Source organism: Nomascus leucogenys, chromosome 2 (genome assembly GCF_006542625.1).
Source record: "Nomascus leucogenys isolate Asia chromosome 2, Asia_NLE_v1, whole genome shotgun sequence".
Taxonomy (NCBI): Eukaryota; Metazoa; Chordata; class Mammalia; order Primates; family Hylobatidae; genus Nomascus; species Nomascus leucogenys.
The window spans coordinates 45,459,677-45,477,801 of NC_044382.1; the positions used below are offsets into that span (position 1 = coordinate 45,459,677).

An 18,125-nucleotide genomic window follows, 5' to 3' on the forward strand; every position below is an offset into this window, starting at 1 on the left:
CTAGTCCCTGCCCCTGGAGGTGGCCACATGGCCCAGGCCTGATGGGCCAATCAGTCCCATACATGCACAATATTCAGTCCTCTTGCCCTCAGTGTTTGCTTCAGGGAAGAACACGGGAGCTGTATGTGGCCAATAAGAGCTCCCCCATGCTTTTTCCAGGGCTCTCAGGCAAGATTTGGTCCCTTCTTCTGGGATCCCACATACAGAAACAATGTGAGTATGGGGCCACCAATGGACATCTTGCAACCAAGTAGAGAATGCCACTGTCGAAGGCCCTGGATGCCTGCAACCTCTTCCACCTCCCTTAGGTTTCCCATTGTGGGAACTAAACCACCTTTTTCCCCCTAAGCTATTAATAGTTGAGCATTTCTGAGTGTTTCTGTTACTAAGCCTGAAAAAGTTCTGATAAATTCACCAGGACAGTCTCTTTCAATCTTCTTCACCTAATATCTGTCCAAGTATTTCTTTACATTAAAACTTCAGGGTCCCAGAAACATCCCATGAGGTCATCTTGGAGGAGGGGCCAATAATGTGAGGAGCTCAGAATGGATGAGTAGCAGGTGCCAAGCAGGCCCACGCTGAGGTCTGAAGACACAAATGCCATGGAGAGCCAGCTGGAGCAGTGGTAAATAATGTTGGAGACACAGCAGGGTCAAGACTGGGGACTCTTCTGGATTCTATGTGGTGATCTGTGGGTAATAGGGAGCCATTGACAGCTGTTGAGCAGGGCTGAGATGTACCTTGTTCTGCCAGTAGCAACAAGAGACTTGCAGGCAGCAGGGGCAAACTGGAGGGGTGAGCATGCAGGAGGCTATAGGGGGCCTAGGATGGGGCAGGGGAGTCCTCAAAGGGTGTCAGGAGGGAAGCCTCAGTGGGACTTGGCACCCATTGGTGCTGCCACTTGAGGTGTCACTTTTACCATCATGGGTAAGTGGGCAAAGAACAGGGGCAGATGACACTTAGGGGCAAGAAAAGAGGCAGTGGAAGCACTTGCAAGACTCAGGGGGGTCTCCGGGGACATGAACATAGAATAATCGGCTCCGAGTCAAAAGCGAGGAGGGGGCCCAAGCCCTCATTGTATCCATGTCTAAACTGAGGCCCAGTGACAGGAAGGGAGCTGCCAAGGCCACTGAGCTTGTCAGCAGCAGAGCCAGGCCTGGGAGCCAGGTGGCCTGCCCTGCTCACTCGGGGCCCAGCACATGATGCTGTCTCATTTTTTACTCTCCCTGGAAGTCACCCTGGGAAGCCACTTAGTCCTACTCTTGCCACTTAGCAAGGAAGGAGGACCCGCCAGGGAGAGGCTTGTTGACCAGGAAATAACTGGGAGTGAGGGTGGAAGGAGAGGGCTCAGTAGCCATAAATCCCTTCAGAATTGTGAAAGGAGCTGGGTAATATTGACACAAATTAAATCTAATAAAACATTCATTTAATTAAACTTTAAGTGATCCAAATATTTGCTGTTTGGTTAATATTCGTGTAGCTGACAGGAGCAGAATTACGATGGTTCTATCAGTATTCATACATTCTAATTTTGCGTGAGTTTTTCCTGCGCAAAGTACACATCTTCTACATACAAATGACTGGGAATAACTCAGGGAAGATGCAGCAGCCAGTTATCCCAGCCGGCAGAGGACCAGAGGGACACAGAAGGCTTCCGTCTCCCACTTGGATTTTTGTTTCCTATTAGCCCCATGTTTGAGGCTCCTGCAGACCTTTTGCTAGAGCTGCTTGGAATATATGACTTTGGGGCCACATGGAGGAGGGGATCCTACCTTTCCCATCAGTCCTGTGTTCCATATGAGGGGCCACGCTCCTAGCCTTGTGTCTAGAGCCCCAGGAAACCCCAGCCTCCCAGACTGCCTCGTCTCCCAGTCTCCCACCTGCATTCCGCCTCTCTATGTCCCCAGAGCCCTTCTCATCTTGTAACACGGTGGTTCTCAGGCCACCACAGAACCCCTTGGGATGCTTGTTAAAATCTGGACGTCCACCCAGCCCACCAGAGAGTCTGCATCAGCCTGAGGCAGAGGGGCAAGAATCTGTTTTAATTACCCACCCCCAGAGATATGATACAGGTGGCTGGGGAGCCGCACCTGAGAAGTGGATCTCTAGGGCCCAGGGGAAGCCCTGCTGCTGCCTCCAAGAGCCCCTCCCCGACAGCCCAATTGGTCTTTTCCTTCTAGTCTGACTACAGATCAGACGTGCAGGGAAAATCTAGGTTCCTTTTGTAACTAACCTGACTTCACAAGCCTCACCCCACTGGGAGAAAAACACAACTAAATGCTCAATCCATTGTAAAGATCAGCACGAGCTGACAATTTTAACAGTCCACGTAAGTAGTGCTCTGTCTAAAAACTGCTCTGTGTCTCTAGCTTCCACCCCACGTCCCAGCTGCTCTCCCCGGCTGGCTTCTGAGTGTCCAGGGAAGCAGCGTGGTGGTGCACTGCGGCCTCACTTCCCACTGCAAGGGACTCTGAGTTGCCCTGTCTGAGGTCACTCGAAGCTGAGCTCAGCCCTGGGTGTGCTCATGATCTGGGCTCACAGCCTGGTGGACTCGGGGGTCAGGATACTACCCCAAGCAAGGCCTCCCACAGCCACCACTGGCCTCCACGCCCCTTGAGGCCAGGGGCACTTCCCTTTGGACCTTGGTCTGGCAGCCCAAGGCATTTCTCAGGTCCAGATATGATGTTGCTGAACACCAGGGGTTCGGCCTAGGTCTGGTTGTTCACCTCACAGAAAGTCCATCACCGAGTGGATGAAATATTGCCAGGGAAGAAAGGCTTTAATCTCAGTGACATCAGCCTGGAAATGGGAGACCAGCCGCAAATCCATCTGTCTGTCTAAAGTTGGGGGTTTAGATAGCAGAGAATTAGGGAGGGGTAAGACAGGAGATGGTCAACAAGCAGCAGGTGTGTCTCATTGTCCGGATGCAGTGATCTAGGAGGCCTGGTGGTTGGTTTCCTGTTAAAAGAACTCAGATAAAACAAATTTAAGTTTCTCAAGCTTCAGTTATCTGGGAAAATTGGGCCTGTTTCCATACCAGGAGCCAAGGTGGTTCTGGCTCTCTGCCCAGACACATGTGGTTGCCCCAGGTGGCAGGAGCAGTGGCACAAAGCCTCGTGGCCCAGGGGAGCCTTGTGGTCATCTGATGAGGAAAGGATGCCTCCTCCACTCTTGGGGAGAATGCTGCGATCTGAGACCTACAGACCCACAGAGTACGGTGGGAGCTAAACCATTTTAGCAAATTCTCATTCTTTCTCTTTCCCCTCTCCAAAGCCCGGGTCATGCTACAGAGTTAGTGCCTTCTCTCTCCTGCCCTGGGCAATAAGCCTCATGACTCGGAGGTGGTAGGGTAGTGAGCAGAACTTCATTTAAGGGGGAACTTGAAATGCATCACTTTAATGTTGGTAAAATATTATGCCAGTTGCGTCTGCATCCATCGCTCGGTGCTTATCTTTCCTTGAGGGTTCCTTCACCGTTAGTCACATTTTTCCTGTGTGTGATTGTCCCCTCCCCACCGGCCTACTGGCTCTTTTACATCTTTATTTCATTTTCTCCATTTCTCATCCATCCAACAGCACTGATGAAGCACCTAGCATATCTTGTTCATCTTTGTGAGCCCAGGGCAGAGCCACTCAGCATCTGTGGAGGAGGGAGGGCTTTGCTGCTCAGGGTCTGACCTCAGGGCCCTGCTTTCAATTCAGCTGCTCTGCTGTGCCTTGCACCTGCGGCTGTTTTTGCTCCCTCTTCCCCTCTCCCATACACACGGGCAAGAGGGTGTGAGCACAGATGTGCTGCCTGCAGGGCTGCTGCTGCCTGGTCACAGCTCACAAGCGTCCCGCAGAATAGCAGAGCTCAGCTCCCAACTCTGCTTTGTTCCACATCAGGGGGATACATCTGTTGGGGTCCCTCAGGTCCCAGTAGAGTCGTAAGCATGAATAGGGAATAGACAAAATAGTACCCACTGCACCCAGAGTCAGCCTGCCTCCCTCAGCTCATGCCACCTCTGGCTATTGCCCCAGCCTCCCTGAGCGCACAGATTTGAGGGAAGAGCAAAAGGGAGCCAGTCCCATCAGTGGGCCGCTGACTCTCCCCCAAAGCCTGATCCCATTTGGTCATTTGAGCAGCCTGAGTTTGATTAATTTTTTCATAAATCATGAGAATTTCAAAAAGCTTGTGATTGCAGAGAAATATCTTGGATTCTTCCCATTTGCCTGAAGAATGGTCAGTCCTAATGCCAGTTATCAAGCGCAAAATGGCAAGGACTAATAATTTCTGCAGCCTGAAGTATGCTTCAAAAAATTAAAAGCTACAGTGCATGGTCACAGGACAGAAATCCAAATCCAAGTTCAGCGAATCCTCAGACAGAAACAAACCTTCAAAGATCAGCCAGTTCATTCCCCAGACTTCAGACAGCGCAACCTTTAAAACTGACCCCAGATGGATGAGAAACTTGTTGGCTCACTTAGCAGGCCTTGTCTGCACTTAGCAAGGCCCAGACGCCAACAGGCCAGGGGAGCTGTGAGCAGGGCACTGCACCCCTGCCCCCCGTCTCTCTGTGTGGTGGGCCCCCTGGCCTTCATGACCCACATTCTTGGCTTGACACAAATCTATGGCCCAGATTGTCCCCGGCACATTAATTATGGTTCTTGACCTGTTTGGACTCACATAGCCTTTTGGGCATTTGACCTAAGTCTTGGCTCCTCGCCCAGCAAAAGTATCTATCTCTACATTTAGTCAGCACATTGTAAACAATTTTCAGGGAGCTGTGAAGCCCTTCTGGGCCCCTTCCACCCAGAAAATTCATGGCTATTCACCTTGAATTGAGACTCCACTCAACTCAAGGATGGGCCTGCACCTGACCGTGCCTCCTCCTTTCCCTCTGCAGAAGTGGTTCAGCTCAGCCTTGCCCCCGAGGACAGGGTCAGTGTGACCACAGTGACCGTGGGGCTGAGCACAGTGCTGACCTGCGCTGTCCGTGGAGACCTGAGGCCACCAATCATCTGGAAGCGCAATGGGCTCACCCTGAACTTCCTGGAGTTGGAAGACATCAATGTAAGTCACCTGGAATTCACTCTGAGCTCAAGCGCAGCTCCCTAGGACAGTACACTGGGTAAGATACCACAGGCAGTGGCAGGACGGGAGAGTTTTAGTTTAACATCCTGTGTTTGGTGCTTTTCTAGCCTGTTGTCAGCTTGGCAGTATCAGAAAATCCACATCCCACCACAGCAGAAAATAGATGAATGGTGGCCATGCTATGTCCGGCTAAGGAAGAGAAGAGGGATGCAATGGGTGGGACAGGAGGCCTCTGAACGGGGCTGCATTAGCAAAGGCCTGGAGGTGACCCTGAGAACAGACTGTGTGGGCCTGCTCACAGGGCTCAGAGAGATGGACTACAGGCCAGCAGAGAGTGCAGCAGGCTCCACAGCTGAGAGAACAGCGGGCTTGGGGACCTTAGGAGGAGGTTCTGGGCCCTAGTGCTGGGTAGGCTGTACACAGCTGCGTGCAGGGAAGGGGTGGTCCCTGTGGAGGGCAGAGGTGAGCCACTGGGCTGGGTTGGCTGGAAGACAAATGCCAGGTGCCAGATGAGAAGGCGGAGGGAAAGCAGGTCAGGCCAGAGGGGACCTACCTTGGGGACGTTCGTTGCTGGGTGAGGGGATGAGGGTGTGATGAGTTAAGTGGTGCTGTGTGGAAGAAGAAAGCAACTGAGCTCATGCAGCCTAGCATTGACATCAGGGGGTACTTCTGTGCTCTGAGGAACCAGGCAGCCTCCGTTGGGATCCCAGCATCACCCACGTCAGCTTTGTGACTTTGAGTAATTTCTTAACCTGCCGATCCTCAATGAATTAATCTATAAGAAAAATATTAGCAATACTTCCCTTCTATTAGACTTAAAAAAGTGGCATAATTCAAGGATATTTATTGGTCCAGGTTTGGCACAAGAGGTGATGTGGCTTCCCAGAAGTTCATGTGAGAAGACAGAGTGATGTCACCCATGTAGTGAGCTGCCAGGACAGCTGATGGGTCTTAGGTTACAGTAACAGGAATATAATTTTCAGGCAGAAGAGAGGGCAGCCCTAGCCTTGTTGGCTCAGGACAGGACAGCTGGTCCACAGTGGGATGCTTGCCCAGAGAAGAAAGACCCGTGGGATGAATGGTCAGTTCCTGCTAACATCTCCAAGATGGTGGGGTAGGGGCTGGGGCAAAGGGAGCTGACCTGGGCTGTGTGACCCCCTGAGTTGGACTAGCACAAGGTGTACCTCAAAAGGAGATCAATTTGGGCCCCTTAGCTGGAACCCCATTCCGGCCATCAAACCTGCCCCACCATGGAGAGAGAGCCCCCACAGGAGTCACTGAGCTCCTTATCCCAAGGGGCATATGCAAGCTCAAGCAGGGACTGTGGTCAGCAATGCTGCTAGCCACAAGAGGGCAGCTAAACCCAGTGACCTTGAAGGTCCCTTCCAACTCTGAGACTTGCGGGGAGAGAGACCCAGCATGAAATGCTGCAGGAACCACCAAAGTTAGTCCTCTCCTACTCTCTAGGCCCCTTCAGCTACACCCTGGGGGTCATGGGGGAAGCAGATGGAAAGAGGGGGCCACTCTGGAGGTTCTACCCTGGGCAGAGCTGCCAAGGAGTGCCCTTCCCCTAGCCTTGTCACACTGGACAGGATTGTGTCCTTGTGATTTCCCACCACGGTGAACATAGCCAGTATCCTATACAGCTTTGAATGTCAATGCAGCACACTCCTGGTGGGTGCTTGCTGGACAGATGCTGGATGGGCAGAACCCTTCATTTTCTGGGCCTGCAATGGCCAGGGCTTGTCTGAGAATTTAGCAAGAAAGAGCAGTATCCTATCTGTAAAGACTGGACTGTGTTGGGGTGCATGTTTGTGAGTGTGATGTCCTCCACTGTACCTGCTCACAAGGTACAGTGCCAGCTTTTAAACATGTTTGGCTAGGAAAGATTGGTCAGTGCTGGGACAGGTCCACCTGTGTCTGTGGGAGCATTTCATGTGCATTACTTGGCGCTCCACTGAAAGATATCAGAAATAAAAGCAGAGGCAAAACTCCACTTAATGTACTTGCCATCAGTTAATTAAATTACTTTGAGTGGTTTTCCCCTCCCTCAAACATGCCTCCAGCACCAACTCAATTGCATTTCTACTTTTCACAATAAGGTTAGCAATTTGGGTAATTGTGGGTGCAGCCAGAGATGAATGGCCCCTCGTTACCTCCCAGGAAACACTTGCTGCTCGTGGTTGAGTCAGTAGCCGGCAAATAGGCAGGGCCCAGTGCTTCTCAGAACCCCCTACACGAGGGAGCAGGGTAGCACCAGCCCCGCAGGGGTCCAAGCCCGATGTTTACAAACACACAAAACACACGCACACCTCCCCTACCTGACGGAAGGAGGTGGCACAGCTCGCTAGTGAAAGGCATGAGCCTGGGGTCTGCCACTTACTAGCTAGAACCTTGGAAAGTTACTAGTCTAGTAACCTTGACTGCTCTAAGCTCCAGTTTTCCCTTCTGTGAAATGGGGATAAATAGTGGGACCAGCCTCACAGGGTTCCGGTAAGAACTAAATGACAATATGCATGTAAGGCTCTTCACATATGGTGTTCTATAAATGCTAACGATTATCACTGTCATCATTTTTACTATTGTTGCTATCACTAATATTTTTATTATATTATTATTCCTGCTGCTGCTAAATAACATTCTCAGCATCTTGCAGCCTGAGTCCCCACCAAGCAGCCAGCAACAGCTGGGTGAGGCTCCCCAGTCAGGCAGATAGGATCTTGGCATGCCCCCACTGCTCGCAGTGGGGACGGAGGTCTCACTGTCCACGTCAGCCTCGATTCACCCAGGGAGAGAGGCACTGCCCCTCCGCCTCCAGCAAATCCAGAGCAGCTTTGGGTGAGCTGTTGGACTTCTCTGAGCCTGTGGAGAAAGCGTATTATGTCCTCCTCACATGGGCATTTTCAGGCTGAAGTATGTCAAGGACCCAGCTCAGTGCCTGGCACACAAGAGGTGCTCATAAGCAGTAGCCCCACTCGGGATGGTGCGGAAAGCAACCCTTGGAAGAAATCAGGCTGAAGGGGGCTAGAGCCAGGTCATTGGGATTCACTTGCATTTTTGAAGCAAGAATTAGGGGAGAACAGCCCAGGAGTGCAACACTGATGCAGCAAAGATTCTGGGGTTGATGAGGCTCCCAGAGTCCCTCGGCCTGAGGTGTCTCAGTGGTCATGTTCACCCCACAGCAGTGGGAGATGAAATACGATCACCGGCATTGTAATCAGTGGTGACCCCCAAACACGGCTGCACGGGGGGAAGCTGATCGGCTTTCAAAACCCAAGGCGGGGAGATCACAGAGCACGAAGGAGCGTGGGCCTCCTTTCTTTGTCGTTTGTATGAGACATCTTGATTGGCAACAAAATATCAATCACTTTTTCACTACTCTCTTAATGAGAAGCTTTCATGAGCAACAAAATACTAATTTGTCTTGTCTTATCTGTTAAGAATTCTGTTAATGAATTCAGTCACACAGCTATTACAGAATGCCATTCTAATGACACATGTAATTAAACTTTTCTGACTTGCAAACATCAAGCATGCCCTGAGCATCAGAATAATATTTGATCAGAAAGTAAATGTACCCCTCTCGCCTGGAGCCAAGTAAGAAGGAGCCAGTCAGATTCTGCAACGAGCAATGTTGCTCTCAGAAGCACTTATGAGTCACCCAATCGTGTGTGGCCCATCCAGGTGGCGTACATGGGGAGTCATCATTTGGGGTGACTCATTTGCTAAGTGCCTGAGAGTCACAAGCTCCGTACCAGAGTAGAGAACAAAGACACTGTCCACAGCCTCCAGGGAGGCGAAGTATCCACTAACAACTGTTCTGGGGGCCAGAGAACGGGGCCCTTCTGACTGGGGCTTTAGGAGACAGGAATAAGTGAGTGAGAAAGAAGTGTATAGGGACAGACTAGAGCTAGAACATAAAGGTCCTTGAATATTAACATTAAGAGTCTTAGCAGTTGCCCTGTGGGCAGTGGGGAAGCGTAGATGTTTGATGGGGGAGTGACATGGTCAGATGTGTGTGCTGCAAGAGTCTGGAGCGCCTTTTCCAGCCTAAGATTAAACATACATCCAAGAGGGAGTTCAAATAATGGAGGGTCCAGAAGTGAGGGGAGCCTTGTTGATGTTTTCTGAGTCTTCCTCCTCTCTAACTTCCCCAGTGGCACATCTGGAGTGCAGCAGTGCCCCAGGGTCCCCCTGGCTTCCACCCAAGGCTCCCCTGATGGGGCAGTGGTTCAGTTCATGATGTCTTCACTTTACCTTTTTTTTTTTTTTTTTTTTTTTTTAGGCAGTAGGGTCTCTCTCTGTCACCCAGACTGAAGCACAGTGGCATGATCTTGGCTCACTGCAGCCTCGACCTCCAGAGCTCAAGCGATCCTCCCACCTCAGCCTCCAGAGTAGCTGGGACCACAGGCATGCACCACCACGCCTGGCTAATTTTTTTATTTTTTTGTAGAGAGGGGTGTTGCTGTGTTGCCCAGGCTGGCCTCAAACCTCTGAGCTCAAGTGATCCTCCTGCCTCGACCTCCCAAAGTGCTGGGACTACAGGTGTGAGCCACCGTACCTGGCCTTTGCCTTCTTAAGGTTGTCAGGAAGTTCAGCCTGGGCCTGGACCTGGTATGTCTCCTAAGGACACCTGAGCCACTGCCTTGCAGGAGGCTTCAGCCTTACCCAGCCCAGCTTGCAGGAGGGAAAACAAATCCACCACTGAGCAAAGGCTAGAATTATGGACGAATGGTGTAAGGCCCCCAAAGACAGGTGCTCCCCAGCAAATCAGCAGCCCAGGGCACATGCTGCAGCCCCTCCTGGCAGTGGGTCTCTGGATTATGACGCTGCCTTCTGTTTGTTTGATGAAAAATCAGTAGTGTCTGCTCACGCTCATGTTCCCCAGAGCTAACAAAGTGCAGCCTGTAATTTGTTTACTTCCTGGGTTTCGTTACTGAAGCAGCTGTGTGTCTGGATGTGCTTCTGACCTGGCCCTGTGCCCCCGCTCACCTCAGTCCTTGAGGAGGCACAGCCCACTGCCCCCACCTCAGAAGCTAAGCAGAGGCGTGGCCACCAGCAGCACCCTGTGCTCTGCCTGACCTGGGCCTGGGCCAGGCTGCCCCCAGGAGTGTGCCCGTGCTTGTGTCTGGTAGAAGGGTAGCCTTCGCCCCCAGCCCCTGCTGTGGGGCCCCCACAAGGGGCCCTTCCGTGGTGAGTTTCCCCTGTAGCCCCTGTCTCCTGGGGACTCAGGTCCAGGCTTTGGGGGCTGGGGTGAGACCCATCTCAGAAGCAGATCCACACATTCCCTCCCTACTCTGGCCCCCATTCTAGGTATTGGGGTTGGGAAGGATGGGGTGCTGCCTCACTTTCTGCAGAAACAGGACATGCAAACCCATTCTGGGCCTCAGCCCTCTGCTTCTCTGACCACCCAGCCTGCACAGCGGCCACTCGGAGGGTGAAGTGACTGTCCCCAAACCTAGTCGGCATGTCCTGCCTCAACAATGTCACCCGCCCTTCGTCTCATAACTGTCTTCCTCACTGTCCTTTATGATCCTGAAGGCCAGGAGACAGGAACGGGCAGAAATAGGGACAGGGCATCTCAAAAGTCACAGGTAATGGCTGTTGGGCTGAACCATCACAAGTGTTGTTGCCAGTGTTGTTACCATTTATACACGGTGCAGGCTCCGTGCCTGTCATCAGGTCAGAAGCATCAGTTCATCCCATACCCCTGCCCCATGAGGCACGTGGGGTTAAGTCATTCAGAGGAGTGGAGAACTTGCCCATGGGCCCACAGCCACCTACATGCCCTGGCCCAGAGCTCTCTGGGTTCCTTGCTTGTGGGACATAATATCTAGCCGCCAGCAACTCCAAGTCTTTGCTGTGGGGCTGTCTGTAGTTCCCAGGCCCCAGTGGAATGTATCAAATTGGATATGGGTCCCTGTGTGTGGAGCTCCTATTCTCACTGGCTGCTGGCCTCTGGCCCCAGCAAGGAAGGAAGCAACGTGCTCTGAGACCAGCATGTGGAATTGTTTACCCAGGATATTCTCAGGGAGAGAAAACATTTTTCTATTGTATTCTTTTTTAAAAAAACAGAAAAAACAAAAAGGCCTGCAACAAACTCGTTATATTTCAAATGACTTGAAAGAGCCACTCTTTTTTGTTTTAGGTTTTTTTTTTTTTTTCACTGAATCTCGCTATTTGGGGCTTTCAAATGTCGGCAGGCAGAGTACGGTGATAAAAGCAGAAAAACAAAACCCATTAGAAGAAAGTATTTGTGGCAGTGTTTGAAGGATGTGTTAAAATGTTCACTTTTCTCCCCATACCTAAATGGTATAAAACCAGGAACAAATAATTCTAATGAAGCGTATGCTCTCAGCTAGCTCTTCTTTGGAAGTGAGTTATTAAAAAGACCAAAAGAAAATGATTTAGGAGCTCATGACTCATTTAACTTTTATTGTCTTTATATGAACCAGTCATGAATTCATTGTAAAAAGATGAGAGGCGTTTGATTAGCATGGAGAGCTGTTTGCACCACGTTAGACAGTGGTTGTAGGCTCTGCATTAAAATAATCTCATTAAATGCTTGGGTACATTTTGTTTTAAAATCTTAGAAAACACTACACTTGAAGCACTTAAAGGCTTTGGCCAATTCTCTGTAGCTTGTACCGAAAACATCTGAACATCCAGTTCTTTAGAGTTTTGAATGTGTTCAAACCGTTGGGAGTGTTGTCCAGAGCTCTCCAAGATATGGGGGCCGGGGCCTGTGGTACTCCAGCCTGTGGAACTTGTGAGGTGACTCTGCCCTGCCAAGTGTCTCCTCTGGCCTTCGCTTTCTCAGTGCCTCTTTCGAGGGCCTCTTTCCCCTCTTAGGGGAAAGCCTTAGGGGAAGCCCTGGCCTCAGGGCTTGACTTATACTCAGTGACCACTTCCGGCCCCATCTCAAAGGTACAGGGTCCCACAGGAAGGTTCTGATTCAGCTTCTATACCCTGATTGCAGAGTCCAGGAACTCCCCACAGAGTCTCTTCCTCCCTGAGCCTCACTGCCTCCCTGCAGAGACCCAGCCAATGAAGGAGGCCGATTGGTGCCTCTCTTGGCCACTACAGATTGGAGCCTACCCCTCCAAGGCACTCTCTGCACTAAGCAATGACAAGGGAGTCACCAGGAGGTCCTGCAGCCCCTGAGCCATGCCCAAGCACTGCTCTTCCTGGGCTCCCCCTCCCCAGCCCCATGCAGCTGTTTCAGGTTTTGTCTACAGCAAACAAGACTGCAGGAAACATCCTTATACCCACCTCTTTGCACATGTGTGTAAGTTGACGTGTAAGATAAGCTCTTGGAAGTGATGCATTTTCAGTTTTGATGGGTTTTACCAAATCTCTCTCCAAAATGGCTGCACCAGTCTACGCCCTCTCCAACAATGTGTAAGAGTTTTGAACACCGTGTCAGGAGGAAATTCCTAACTGAAAGTCGTCTTGGTCCCTGAAATGAGCCATAGAAGGAAATTTATTTAAATCCTCTCTGGAGTGTCTCAAGGACAGGAATCAGCTGTCATGGCTGTGAGTGTGGTCCAGGTTAGAGTCAGGAGCTGGAACCCTTGGTAAGGCCTTCTCAGCCTGGGGATTCATGATCCAAGGGTCCCCAGGAAGAGGGTTGCAGGTTTCCCAAAGGAAAGCAGCGAGTGTGAGGTGGTCTGGAACTTCAGATGTCTGCTGCAGTGCAGTCTAGAACCTGAGTCCCTTCCCGCCCCAGCTGGGGATGCCACGCTAATTAGCCAAGGAGCCAAAGCCCCATTCAAGGGCTCAGGCCTGCACCTCACCAGAGGGCCCCATTAGCTGCCACCCCTACTACATAACACTCTGGAGTCCTGGCATATCAAGAGGTATTTGCCCTCTGGCCTCTAAGGGTGGACAAGTGGAGGGCTCAGAGCAATGTCTCTGGCATGAGCCTTCTGTTGCAGGTATCTGGGCCCCTGTGTATACCCAGATAATCAGGTTTGTCCGTATACGCAATTTCAGCATGCATACCACTAGGTCAGAACTTCTCTATTTGAGTTTTTGAGCCAACTGAAGTTGGCTCTTCCACAGAAGACACCCTCACTTCTGACATAACTGGAAGTCAGGTGGTTCCCAAAACCACCCTCAGGTTCAACAATTTGCTGGAAAAACAGAACTCATTGTAAGTGTTATACTCACAGTTAAAGTTTAATACAGCAAAAAGAGTACAGATTAAAGTCAGCCAAGTGATGAAGCCCACAGGGCAGAGCCCAGGAGGGCTCTAAACGTGAAACCTCTGTTCTCCTCTCCCTGTCCTGTGGAGCCACAGACACATCACTGTCACAGTGTCAATTTCCCAGAGAAGCTCACCCAGGCCTTGGTGTCCAAAACTTTTGCTGGAGCTCATTCAAATACTGCCCACATGTCTGCCCTCTCATCCCTAGCCCCTCTAGAGACAGAACTGATACCACCTGGCCCAAAGACCCCAGGCAAACAAAGAGACCCCTATGAGGCATGACATTCCAGAGCCTAGAGATTGCCTCCCTGTAGCCAAAGAGGGCAAGGCCAGACCTCCCTGGGTAATATGAATTCTTCACCATCTTTCCTCTCAGGGCTTCCCAGGAGGTAGCATCCTGGGCTAACACACTCCCTGAAGTCAGCAAATATTCATTGAGCTCAGTTATGCACGGGAACCACATGACACGCTGAGGATAATACAGTCATGCACAAAGAGATGACTCATGCGCTAAGAGATAAGGGCCTCCCCTTTGGCATCCACGGTCAGAAGGAGAGACTGACCGCACACACCAGAGGACACCCAAGTCAGCCAGGGACCACACATGCCCTGAGCCTTGGAGGAACCAGGTGCTCTCCCCACAGTGGCTTCTCTCATGCCTCCAACTCCCTCTTCCGGGCCTGAACCTGGGGACGGGCAGGAGGACAGGCCCACTCCGGGTTGCTCACACTGAATGCAGCTGCCCACAACAGCCCTCTTCCAGGGGGCTCAGTCAGCTACTTAGAGATTGCTCCAAGTTGCAGAGACTTCTTTTTCTTGAGAGGACTCTGAGAAAGAGGATGGTTCTTCAGGTCTTTGCAGGATGGCAAGTCCGTCCTATTGTGTCCGGAATTGGTGGGTTCTTGGTCTCACTGACTTCAAGAATGAAGCCGCGGACCCTTGCGGTGAGTGTCACAGTTCTTGAAGGCGACGTGTCCAGAGTTTGTTCCTTCTGATGCTCGGATGTGTTTGGAGTTTCTTCCTTCTGGTGGGTCCATGGTCTCGCTGGCTTCAGAAGTGAAGCTGCAGACCTTTGCGGTGAGTGTTACAGCTCATAAAGCCAGTGTGGACCTAAAGAGTGAGCAGCAGCAAGATTTATTGCAAAGAGTGAAAGAACAAAGCTTCCACGGCATGGAAGGGAACCCCAGCAGGTTGCCACTGCTGGCTCCGGCAGTCTGCCTTTATTCTTATCTGGCCCCACCCACATCCTGCTGATTGGTCCATTTTACAGAGAGCCAATTGGTCTGTTTTACAGAGAGCTGATTGGTCCATTTTGACAGGGTGCTGATTGGTGCATTTATAATCCCTGAGCTAGACACAGAAGTTCTCCACGTCCCCACTAGATTAGCTAGATACAGAGTGTCCACACAAAGGTTCTCCAAGTCCCCACCAGAGCAGCTAGATACAGAGTGCCAATTGGTGCATTCACAAACCCTGAGCTAGACACAGGGTGCTGATTGGTGTGTTTACAAACCTTGAGCAAGATATAGAGTGCTGATTGGTGTATTTACAATCCCTTAGCTAGACATAAAGGTTCTCCAAGTCCCCACCAGAATAACTAGATACAGAGTGCCGATTGGTGCATTCACAAACCATGAGCTAGACACAGGGTGCTGACTGGTGTGTTTACAAATCTTGAGCTAGAGACAGAGTGCTGATTGGTGTATTTACAATCCCTTAGCTAGACATAAAGGTTCTCCAAGTCCCCACCAAACTCAGGAGCCCAGCTGGCTTCACCCAGTGGATCCCCCACTGGGTCTGCAGGTGGAGCTGCCTGCCAGTCCCGTGCAGTGCACCCACACTCCTCAGCCCTTGGGTGGTCGATGGGACGGGGTGCCCTGGAGCAGGGAGTGGTGCTCGTCCAGGAGGCTCAGGCTGCGCAGGAGCCCACGGTGGCAGGGAGGGGGGCGGGGGTGGGGGAGGCACAGGCATGGCGGGCTGCAGGTCCTGAGCCCTGCCCCCCAGGGAGGCAGCTAAGGCCCGGCGAGAAATCGAGCGCAGCAGCTGCTGGCCCAGGTGCTAAGCCCCTCACTGCCCGGGGCTTGTGGGCTGGCCACGGCTCCGAGTGCGGGGCTCACCAAGCCCACACCCACCCGGAACTCACGCTGGCCGGCAAGCCCCACCCGCAGCCCCAGTTCCCACCCGCGCCACTCCACACCTCCCTGCAAGATGAGGGAGCCAGCTCCGGCCTTGGCCAGCCCAGAAAGGGGCTCCCACAGTGCCAGCCGTGGGCTGAAGGGCTCCTCAAGCGCGGCCAGAGTGGGCACCAAGGCCGAGGAGGCTCCGAGAGCGAGCGAGGGCTGCCAGCACACTGTCATCTCTCACTATGAGGGGCTGGAATGAAGTGAATGGCGCGGTAAACTCAGTGTTGGTCACGGAGGTCAGCACTAGAGAGCCAGTGCGTTGGTACGTGTGTGCACTCATGCGTGTACATCATCATGTGTACCACGTGTCCATGTAGATATTTGGGTGTGCTGCCTCCCCGATGTGTGCACGCTCACATGTACTGCATGTGTCCGTGTGGATGCCTGTGTGTGCTCACCCACATGTGCATGTGGTCCTGGCTTGGTCTGGATAAGGGCCAGGCAAGTCTAGACATGTTTGAGGAATGGCCATCACCCAGGCACTGCATGTTACTCTGTGTTTAGGTTCGCTGCATTTGACTGTGCAGGTGAGATGCTACAGTTAGTGGCATTCTGGGGGCCAGAATTGAAGGATTGTTGGGGGAGAGACCCCCCTTTACTCCCTCCTCCCGCAAAGAGAGCCAGGGGTACTCCTGAGGAGGGCAATGTCGGAAAAGCTCTGAATAATTGTTTCTAAACTGAGTCTGAACTTGTAACATTGACAGTGCCATTAACCTAAACTCTAATATTACTCTGGAGTCCTTGCGTTGAACATTTAGTCTCTAAATATTCAGTATTGATGGCTCATTTCCATATTACATATACCTGACTCCCATGGATCACTATGGCAACATCCCCCATCTCATCTCTGCTTAACTATTGTTTAATACTTAAGTCTCATTTAATTGTGTTCTTTATTAAGGGCAGATACTTAGAAAATCGCTTTTTAAAAGGTGAGAACCATGTCTTTAAAATTGTCTCTTTCCCAGAAAACAGATATGCATCAATACAAAGAATGGTCTAATCTGACATCTGTTTATTTCTGTAAGGAACCTTGATTTTGCTAATACAGTTCTATGCATCAGAGCAAAAAAAAAAAAAAAAGCCATCCATAAAGAGACAAGTACAGAGATGCAATCAAGCGTTGATAGCAGTATTCAGATGCATCTCAAAGAACATTCAGGAGAGGAAGGATTGCAGGCTTAGTTTTATGTAGCTTCTTATAAATCAATTGTTAAAGTAATTTTCTCACATCCAATGAGGTAAATTTGATTTCTGTAGCCGGTATTCATATCCAGAAAACAATATGCGCTTTGTTCTGTAATTATATGATGCCTATCATTTTCACCCAGAGACGTTATTTTACTTATTACAGAGTCAGCTTCCCCTCCGAGCTGAAGCCACAGACAGGTAATGCTTAGGTGCTCATGGAAGAGCCATAACACACCCAGCAGCCCCTCAAGTCCTCCAAGGGCTGGCACACACCCCTCAGCACCTGAGTGATTGCCCAAGAGTTAAGTCTCTGCTCCTGGGGAGCGGGGATGTGTACTTGGTAAGCAAGAAAGAAACAGACGGTGAGGTTAAATGAGCGTGTTGGAGGCACAGCACAAGTCATCAGTAGAGGGTGGGAATCCATGCGCGATGGGCTTTGCGCGATGGGCTTTTCCATCTCTTCCTGCTGCTCTGAGCTTTGGTGGATTCCAGTATGCCCCAGCCTGAGGACTGCAAAAGAGCCTCGAGTTCTCCCGAGGGCTGCAGGACGGAGAAGGGGACAAGTGGGGAAGTGGGGATGAGACTTGAGACCAGTGCTCTGCTCTTCCCGCCAGCTGCCTCATTTTGAGCCTGCGTGGCTGCGTAATATTTGAGTGGACAGGAAGGCAGGTGGGCACCTCGGCTGTCAAACTGAAAGAATCCCCTCAGAAAGCCTAGCTCAGTGCCCCATATAGTCCACTCGACAGCTATTTTTTGAGGGCCCACTGTGCACCAGGACTGTGCCAGGCACACAGGGCACAAGCCTCCCTGCCCTCCTCTGCAGAGCTCACATTCTGCAGGGGCAGACAGACAGCAAACAAGGTAAGTACAGAAAGCAGCAGGCGGCACAGCAGTGGGTCCGCAGGAGGCGCCAAGCAGGGTGTGGGGCAGAGGTTAGGCTCCAGAGATGGGGCTGCCGGACAAGGTTGGAGCCGACTTGCAGGAGAGGGAGACAGACGGCCTGGGAGGAGGGGAGCATACCTGGCACGCTAGAGCAACGGCAAGGGGAGTGTGTGAGGGTGTAGAGTCTGAGAGGGGCTGGCCCCCAGCAAACACGGCTCTGAGTATGAGGGGTGTGATGCAGCTGCCTCAGGGCAGAGGCTGTGGGCCAGAAGCCGGGGTCCCTGGCATCCCCCAGGAAGGTGGCGGCTGGCCAGAGCAGGAGCCACGGAGGTGGTGAGAGGAGACCCCACTCTGAATGAATCTGCAGGAGAGCCTAGTGAGGAACTGGGCTTTTGTTTTGCCCCTGGGGAACTGGGCTTTTGTTTTGTTTTCTGGATTGGGGTTTTCAGGGTTTTTTTCCTGAGGATTAAATACATACAAGGTGACGTGTAAGTTCCCGGCACACGGTAACCTCTTGAAGACCGTATGTTGGTATTGATGGGTATCAACCTGAGGTTGATATCTGGGAACAGTGGCCTTGGGGCAGC

At 51.5% G+C, this 18,125-nt stretch overlaps 1 protein-coding gene across 3 annotated transcripts in view; it reads left to right on the forward strand.

Moving 5' to 3' along the window:
* The window catches only part of FSTL4 (follistatin like 4), a 420,631-nt gene that overhangs the window by 360,904 nt on the left and 41,602 nt on the right, over positions 1 to 18,125 (forward strand). For all 3 annotated transcript variants that reach the window (XM_030829211.1, XM_030829231.1, XM_030829222.1), the window contains exon 7: positions 4,886 to 5,052. In XM_030829211.1, the coding sequence (XP_030685071.1) occupies positions 4,886 to 5,052 (167 nt within the window). The remainder of the gene's footprint in view (positions 1 to 4,885; positions 5,053 to 18,125) is intronic.